Raw genomic sequence first — 9,240 nt, forward strand, 5'->3', positions numbered from 1 at the left:
TAGAATGGTTTGGTTGGAAAAGACCCTTGGAGGTCATCTAGTGCAAACCCCCCTTGCAACTGGGAGTCTTCAGTAAGAGCAGGTTGCTCAGACACATGGATATTTCTGATTTGCTCCACAGCTGGAGACTCAGGGAGGCTGAGCCTGTTACATGGGATGGACACCATGCTTTGGCTAAGCATGAGTAATTCCTCCTGCTCCTCTATGAAGTTCACCCATGTGGGGCTGTGCAATTAGGAGGTCTGAAGGACCTTACGTAAGATGGGATCCACAGGCAGATGGGAAGATGTGCTTCCACTGATATCTTGTAGTAGTCCTGACTGAAAGACCATTGTACATCAAGGAGCTGGTGATCCACATAACAGTTAACCTGAGTATGCCCAGGACTGTGCTGTGCTGTTCTGCCCTCTACCACGGGCACAGGTTGGCCTTCAGACCTGTGTTGTGATGCACAAATCCCTTGTCCGGGGGATAGACTCAGCCCACTCCGACAGAGGAGCCTGCATGCAGCCCCTGCTGGGTGCCAAGGGGTTGAGCCACCCATGTGTCCATGGCTTTATCTAACCATGCAGCAAGAAGTTCTCATGAGTACATCCTTTCTGTTTGACAGCAGAAATGGTTAATAGAGTTCTTTTGCTGTAAGAAGAAAAACCCTCCTAAGACAGCTTGAATGACCACACCTGTGGATGGGATGTGATCAGTATGCTGTGTGCGGATAGGGGCCCCTTCAATGCTACACCACTCGGGGTTCCCAGCATCTAAAGGGACATAAGATTGTCTCTGCTGCTCTCAGCTTACAGTGTTAGCTCTAATAAATAGCATTTAATATCTCTTTACTGGGATCGTAATGAACCAGCACCACCCAGTGCAAAACAGGTGTTAGGACACAAAGCCCAAGCGCAGTGGGGAAAGAACAACCACATAAGCTCAGATCTGTGTGAGTCACTGAACCTCGTTCACAACAGTATTTCTGGCAATCTTATTCCACAGTTTTCAGCTTCACACTCTTCTTCCACTTGTGCAGGGCACTGCTTGAGAAACCACTGGACCAGGGAGGGGGACCAGAGGGGCACTCATTGGGGCTGTCATGGTACAGCTCTGCAGGTAGCAAAAGCACAGACTCCCCGAGAAAGTGATTTATTTTCTTTTCTTCCCTTGTCCAAAAGCCATTCTCCCGTGCTGGGGGATATCAGAGTTACAGCAGGCACAGATGTTGAACCAGCTGGTTTCTTAGGGGATAAAATAATTGAGAATTTACTGCCCTGAGCTCACAGTCAACAAAGTTAAATCCCCCTCTCTGCCTTACCCATTCCCAAGTCTCAGAGATTTCCCTCCTGGCTCTGAGAAGGAAGAAAAGACATACAAGACCCCTCTGGGCTGCTGAGTCTTTCAAAAGGACACTTTAATATCATAAAGCAGCAGTTGTTATAGAAGTGTATTTACATACAGGATTACCAGAGTTTCCAAAACTGTGGATACTGCTACTCATTACAGAAATCTTTCCATCTCCATGAAGGCAGGAAAGGCTTCTTATCACCTTTCCTCCTTTCCCAAAGCACACAGAGAGATGCATTGAAAATATAGAAAGAGAGCTGAGCTAGTTTCACGTAACAGCACTCTGTATCTTAGCAGCAAATTGTGAAGCATTTTTCTCTCAGAAATACACCCAAGCTGAACTGGTATCATGCACACCAGGACAAACCCAGTTGCCATTAGATCCTCCTACTGTGACTAGAATCTCTCCGTATTTGAGGTAAGAGAATAAGTTTATGCTGTTGACATAAGACCTCAGAAAGGGTGGCTACTTCTGTATTACTTCCCTTGGTACAGCTGTGCCCCATGAGCCATCCCATGGCAGCTGTGGATTCCTCATCCAGAGTATAAAAGGGAAGCCTTGGAGAAGGAAACCCCCTTCCTGCAGCCACAGATGCAGTGTGGCAGCTGTTGGTAAATAAAAAAACTAGCTCTTTAATTTCATAGCAAGGTATTCCTGAATCTCAAATGGTTGTCCTTAGTAGTCACACAACGTTCTTTTTGCCATTAAAAAAAAAAAGGCCCTTGAAAGGGGAAAAGAAAAAAGAGCAAGATTAATAAATGTAGCATTTTGGGTAAATGTTAAATGACAATTCCATGTTATTTTTCCTTTAGTAAGGCTATTTGTCTCACAGCATAAGATGTAATAGCCCTCATGGTGAAAGAAGTCTTAAGTAGTTATTTTTGATAATGTTCCTAGAACAGACAAGCTGTAAAGAGTGGAGACTATAAGAAGATTAGCAGTTTTCTGTTGAACAATGAATCAGGAGAGGTTATGTATAAGCAATACCTGTTTTCTTTTGAACGTGTTCCTTTTTTGAGTGTTTTAGTATGTGTAATGGTACCTATGGTCTCTGGAGTAGCCACTGGATTACAGAACAAAATATGTTTTGAATTAGATCTGTCTTTATAAGTTACTTAACTATAGTCTTATGCTAGCTGGATGTGCAGGGTTTGGCTGGGGTAGAGTTAATTTTCTTCACAGTGACTGGTGTGGGGCTGTGTTTTGGATTTGTGCTGAACACAGAGTTGATCATGTAGAGATGGGGTTTTTTCACTGCTGAACAGGGCTTGCACAGAGCCAAGGCCTTTGCTTTTTATACTGCCTTGGTGGGCAGAGGGTGCATGGGAGGTTAGGAGGAGACACAGCCAGCACAGGTGACCCCAACTGACCAAAGGGATATTCCAGACCATGTGACATCATGCTCAGTATATAAAGTTTGGAGAAGAAGGAGGAAGTGATGGTGCTTGTCTTCCCAAGGAACTGTTGCTGTGATGGGTCCCTGCTCTTCTGGAGATGGCTGAACACCTGCCTGCCCATGGGAAGCATGAGTTAATTCCTTGTTTTGCTTTGCTTGTGTGCATGGCTTTTGCTTTCCCTGTTACACTCTTAATCTCAATCCAAGAGTTTTCCAGCTTTTACCTTTCTGATTCTCTCCCTGATCCCACTGGTGGGGGAGTGAGCAAGTGGCTGCTGGCTGGGGTTAATCCATGACACTAGACTAGTTAATTGTAAGTTATAAATTGTTGCCATTGAGTGTTTATCACTTAAAGAGCCAACAGACAGATAACAACACATCTTCCAGTTTATACACCATAGTAATGCATGTAACAGCTCTTTAATTTGACTATGGTTGAGATTGCACCAGTTTAATGCACATTTGTGTAAAGTTTTAGGTATGCTTAGGAAAATATTTTTTTTACAGAACAACAACACAACAAAACCAAACCCAACAAACCCTTTTGCTGTTTCACTGTGTTATGTGGGATAAATACTGTCTGTGCCTTTTCCATTTTCTTTCCCATTCTACTTGCCCTATATCAGGTGTATGTTAGCAATTGCTAATGGCTTTAAGGTGTCAGAGAGGTAGAAAATTATGAATGTCACAATGTGTCCCAGCTTAGGTGTGTCCAATTACCTAATTGGAAAGTAGTTAAAGACCTGGAACAGTACTTCTAGCAGGGGTAGGTTGAACCTTGTGCCTGGCAGTGTTTAGGAGAGTTTTGGACAATGCCCTTCAATAACATACTTTAATTCTTGGCCAGCCCTGAAGTGATCAGACAATTGGACTAGATGATTTTTGTAGGTCCCTTCCAACTGGAATTATTCTCTTCTTCCTTTCACAGCTTCCCTTGGGTCTGTGACAGTGAAGTGGAGCATACAGGAACAGTTGTGTCCTAGGTGACAATCTGCTGCATTTGTTTCCTTTGTTTTGGTGTTTGTGAATAGTGGGCATTAGAGACTATGGAGCAGAAAATATACTAGTTTTGTAATGAAATCTGTTTCAGAAGAACTCTGCTATCTGTATGCAAGGCAGAAAACACTGACATTTCTGTAGTGTGCATTAGTATCTAACAGAAATAAGCAGGTAGGTAGTTATGGATTTGCCTTGTGTTGTAGTAGTGATCCTTGACTGGTCTTAAGGCTAGAGTTGTCCTTAGTGAACCTCTTTCACTGTGTCTACCCTCTAGGAATAGTCTAATTACATGCTCCCAGTCTACAAACTGTAGTATCTTAGTCAGTGATATGTCAGTAAGTGTCCACACCCTGACCCACCAGGGCTCGGATGGAGAAGAGTCAGAAGACATTTAGAGGAGAGCACAAATTAAGTTGCTTTTAAATGCAACTGCATTTTAACTGCAGAAAATCTTCAATCCTCTGGTTTAGTTGCTCCCTAGTTAAAAGGCAGGTAGATATTCTTGTAAAGTTACTTAATTTGAAACTGATAAATTCTTATTGAATCACCATATGTCGATAAAAAGTAGTTTTCTTTCTCAGACAGAAGCTACAACAACTTGTTAACCAGAACCAAGTATTACTGAATGATCAAATTTGGAAATCTACATTTCTTTTATTTGACAATCATCCACTTTAATATATATATACATATTTAAAGTCTGTACATGGTAAAATACAAAATAAAAGTGTTTCTTTATAAGTTACACAGTTAAACAGCTACATTCATCTGTAGTTTAGCTGTCATTTAATTAAAAAAAAAAGGGAGAGAAGCATTGCTGAGCCATTGTTATATTCATTCCCAATAACCTTGGTATAAAACATCCATACAGAGTAAGTGTACAAAATAGTGTACAGTTCATATAAGCTGTGCAAAGACAGCAAAGTTCAGTCAAAAATCAAAGAGGTGTATCCACTTTCCTCTGTCCACACCATGAATAGAAGAAGCAAAGTAGAAAATGATCACAAGCCTGTGGGCAAAAAGGTGGGTTACACAGTGCCTTGAATGCAATATTGAGGCATAAATTAAAATGAAAAACATAAATATATAAGATCTCTGTTACACAAGGCACATTTATGTTATACCTTAGAAGTCGTTCCAGAGATTTCAACAGATCTGATGCACAAGAATGGTGCTATTTGGTATGAGGAGGGAGGCAGCATTTGGTCTGTGTCCCTCAATGTTATTTACTTTTGGAGGAAAGGGTTGCTAGATCAGACCAGTCTTAAGGGTTTTGATATCTTAATAGTAGCTGGAAATGCACTTGAAAAGTAGCAAAAATGGCCACAGCATCTATACTGTATTTTTTGATATTCCTTATCAGAGGGAAAAAAGTTTTCCTTCCAACAGGCTATCCTTTCTTCCCTGCTGTAAAGCCAGGAGCTGCCTGTTGCCTGTGTTTTGGGAGAAGGTAAGCTAATTGAGCAAATATTGATTGTTAAGCAGAGAGAGTTATGAAAAGGTTGGCAGATACTATGACTATGAAAACCTCCACATGGGGCAACGAATAAGGAATACCAGTGAGTAGGAAGGCTTGCAACTATGTGACAAAGAACCTGCACTGAAGAAACATGTGGACATTGGGGTGGGACATCACCTCTTCAATTTATAGCACTCTGTTTTATTTACAGCTTTGCAGTGTCCCTGTGTGATGGTAGGGGCAGGCAAGTGATCTAAGAGACAGTTATCTCCTCCTCTTCCCCTTCATCATCCTCTTCCTCTGAGTCTGAGAAGTCTGAAGGTTTGCTGGGGCTGCTAGAATGGGATGGTGAAGGAGACATCTGGGAGTCCAGACTGTCCCTCAGGTGTAGATGTTCTGGGGACTGGTGGTAGGTTAAGGGATGCCGGGGGCTGGGTGGGCACACGGGGGGAACTTCTTCCTCCTCTTCCTCCTCTCCTGAACATTTCTTGCCTACGTCACTGAGGTCTGGGTGAGGGTTGAACTTGGTAGGTAGGGTCTGTTCTCTGCAGCCACCTGAAGAGAGGAGCTCTCTCTCTTTGGAGTTCCTCCATTTCATCCTCCTGTTCTGGAACCAGATCTTCACCTAGGGATCAAAGCAGCAAAGAATTTAAGTGGTTCAGTAAAACAGGGACCAGAAAAGTGTTTGGCTTGCACTTTTGAAATCCTGCACATGCCCATGCCAAAGTTAACAGGAACCACAGAATCTGATCTTTGGGAGACCCTAAGAGAGGGTAAGAAGGCTATGGTTTTACTCACCCAGCTGGGAATTGTGCCATTTTTGCCTCTGTGGATGCTCAAACTTGCTTTGAGTGTTCTCACTGCTCCCATCCCCTTCTCTTCCCTTTCTCTCCAGCTGCCCCCAGGAGCGGAGGTCCTTGCTCCCCACACACCCTCTGCCCTCCCCACCTGATGCCCCTCTAACCTGTGAGTCCTTGAGGCCCAGCTTGGCTGCCAACTTCTTCCTGTCAGGTTTGCTGATGTATTTCTGCTTCTGGAACATCTTCTCCAGCGCTTTGCGCTGCACGTCGGAGAAGACAGCGCGGCGCAGCATCCCACGGCGGGGCTTCCCGCGGGCAGCCAGCGGCCAGGAGAAGGTGCCAGGGATGGGGACCACGGCAGAGGCAGCTGTGGGGGGACACACAGTACTGAGCAGAGCGGGACTGGCCCCACCACCCCTTCCTGCCCTTCGGGTGGGCACTCATCAACCTGGGACATGAAAAGAAGCTTTAGGCTTAACTAAGCGTCTGCCTTTCAGGCAGCAATCGCCGGGATTAGATCTATCAACTCAAATGTGTAAAATGGATCAATAGTGGCCGTTTTTGTTGGGAGATTCAAAGGTCTCTGGCCTGAAAAGGCAAAGCAAGGCGTACCAGCTAAGATAGAGGTATAATAAAAAAGCTTTCCCTCCCGCTCAGAAGCATTTGATTTTTTTTCAGATGCTTTTATCATTTCAGATGCTTTATTATGCTCGAAATGAAAATGAGGACTTTTCTGATTCCAAACAAAACCGCTCCTCTTCAGATGCAGTTTTGATCAATCAGTATTCATCTTTTTAAAATAATCTCTTCTCTCCCCCTCCTCCAAAGTTGGAGAATTCAATTCGAAGACATGAAAAGTAACAGCTAATTAGCACACTGCCTGGTTCCCAATGGCATTAGTATGATAAAAAAGGGCAGAGTTTCGCCTTAAAAAAAAAAAGAGGGGGGGGAACCTCCCCAAGAGAGACAGAGATGCTAATGAAGCGTGAATGGTAATTGTGTAGTAATGAACTAACAGAAAAAGACTGAGGACAAGCAGCTAACGCCATATATTATTGGAACAAAAGAGATTTACACTTTCAAACTAAACACAACGGCATGCCAGGCTCCTCGGGAGAATACTGATGGCACAATCGTCTCTTTCCCCAAATCATTTTCATTAAATGGACATGAAAAGCTATTTATAAAGCTCAAGTTGTTTTTGTTAGGCTATTCACATGCTGGAGAAAGGAAGCAAATTCCATTATCCGGAGGATGAATGGAAGAGCTTGGGTTAGTTTTTTTTCCTCTCTCCCTTTCCCTGTTTTCTTTTTAAATTAATAGCTTGTTTGTGTAATTAGATTTCGGGGTGTCTTTTTTAATTGTTCTCCCAGTATCACAACACTTCAGTGCTGTAAGAATCATACCCCCGTAGCCTGCTTTGTCGCCTGCACCATGTTGTTTGATGGTCTGACAGGGAAGGCGAAGGAGGGAAGCGTTAGTACGGGGTGGAGGTGATGGAGGGGAGGGTGAGTGCGCGGTGGAGGTGGAGGAGGGTGAAAGCAGTCACGCCGTTCTCGCAGTGCGACGGATCCTCCTGCAACTCGGCGGGGGAGGAAAGTTTGGGGGACACACAGGGCGGCGGGGACCGGGCCGCCTCCCTCCCTCCCTCTTTCCCTTCCTCTCTCTTTCCCTCCCTCCCTGCGCGAGCGCGGAGCGCGGGCGGCGGGCGCTGACCGCTCCTCGTGGTGCTGAAATCTGCGGAGCGGTCCCGCGCCTCAGCGCTGGGAGGGAGGGAGGGAGGAGGGAGGGAGGGAGGGAGAGAAGGGACCCGCCTCGCCTCAGGACCGTGACAATCCCGGCTAATTTGCGGATCAGGGGGGGAGCGGGCAGGGAATGTCAGGCAGGCACTGCCTGTGCTAAATCGGGCAGCAAATTGGCGCGACTGATGCTTGAATGTTGTACTCCCTCCAACCTCTGAACTGGAGCATAACCCCGACGGGGCGAGCGGGGGGGACGGAGAAATATCACCGGGCTGCGCCTGGAGAGAGGGGGACTTTTAAAACACCTACCTGGGAAATAGGAAGATCTGATAAAGGGCTGGAAGGATCCTTCAAAGTACGGAAAAGAGAAAGTCTTTGGCGGGACGCTCTGAAGCAACGCAGGGGAGGTTTCTAGTAAATAAATAAAATTAAATTAAGCGTGGGGTTACCACCATGAGGGTTACTCGACCGACGGCACGGCTGGGTCTGTCCCTTGGTCTGGGAACCAACGCAGTGATACTTTTCAAAAACAAAAAAGAGCCAGACTGAGCTCGGAACAGTCAAGGAAAAATGGCACTTTTGCTGGCTTTGCCAGCAACGCGGCACCCATGAGGGCAGGGCCAGCCAGGAGACACGGCTGTGGGACCTCTCGTCTCTGGGATACCCCCCTCCCCCTGCGCCTCTCGTCCGTCCTGCTGCGGAGAGGGACCAGCCGCCCGCCAGCGCTGCCCCTCGGCCGTGCAACACGGAGGGCTCTGCACTTCGGGACTAGGTCCTCCTTCCCTTTCCTAAAGCTCCCTCTTCTCCCCCCATCCCCGTCAACACCTCCTGGAGGCAGTGCGTCCCCGGAGCCGCCGACCTGCGGCTGAGATCGGGGTGTCCCCCCGCTTACCGGCTCGGGGGGCGGAGGAGAGAATGGCGTTGACTCCAAACTTCAGGAAAGTGGAGTCGCTGCTGGAAGTCTGCGGCGAACAGATCCTCCTGGAGCCGGCGGTGGTGGAGCTGGGGAGATCCGGCGTCCCCGAGTCCGTCCTGGCCGCCGAGGTCGGGGGGGACATGCTGGACGGGGGGGCAGTCCTGGGCAGGTAACTGGTGGGCCTGCTGATCCGGATCAAATCTTCCACCAGGAAGCTGGAATGGCTGGAAAAAGCTGACTGCAGAGACTGAGGCAAGGTGAGGGTGGGGGTCGGCCGAAGGAGGCTGGGGTAGACGGCTGGAGGGGCGATGAGGCTGGGGAACATCATCGCAGGGGCCGTCCGCGGAGCCGGGCTGGGGCCGCTCGCCTGTTTGTTTGTTTGTTTGCTTTTGTTTTCTGCTTTGCAAACCTGGGTTGGTAAAGATCCAGCCAGCGAGTCTGGCGGGGTTCTCTCTGCCCCTTCCTCCTGGACCATGGGTTTTATAGTGGTCAGCCCCGCTGAGGCTCTTTCAAAAGTGACAGCCCCAACAATGGGGTTCAACAAAGTTCTCCACTTGAGCTTCATTCAGGGCGAGCTCCCGGCTTCTCCATT

The 9,240-nt window shown here is 46.9% G+C and overlaps 1 protein-coding gene across 1 annotated transcript; it reads right to left on the bottom strand.

Moving 5' to 3' along the window:
• Positions 1-5,443: 5,443 nt before the first annotated feature.
• On the bottom strand, positions 5,444-8,976 carry DBX1 (developing brain homeobox 1). Its single transcript, XM_017826712.1, has 4 exons — positions 8,625-8,976; positions 8,042-8,143; positions 6,155-6,357; positions 5,444-5,815 (listed from the first exon to the last, which is right to left on the bottom strand). The coding sequence occupies exons 1-4, from the start codon at positions 8,974-8,976 to the stop codon at positions 5,444-5,446; spliced, it is 1,029 nt and encodes a 342-aa protein (XP_017682201.1).
• Between the last annotated feature and the right edge of the window lie 264 nt (positions 8,977-9,240).

The sequence above is a fragment of the Lepidothrix coronata genome, unplaced genomic scaffold (assembly GCF_001604755.1).
Source record: "Lepidothrix coronata isolate B3197 unplaced genomic scaffold, Lepidothrix_coronata-1.0 Scaffold130, whole genome shotgun sequence".
Classification (NCBI taxonomy): Eukaryota; Metazoa; Chordata; class Aves; order Passeriformes; family Pipridae; genus Lepidothrix; species Lepidothrix coronata.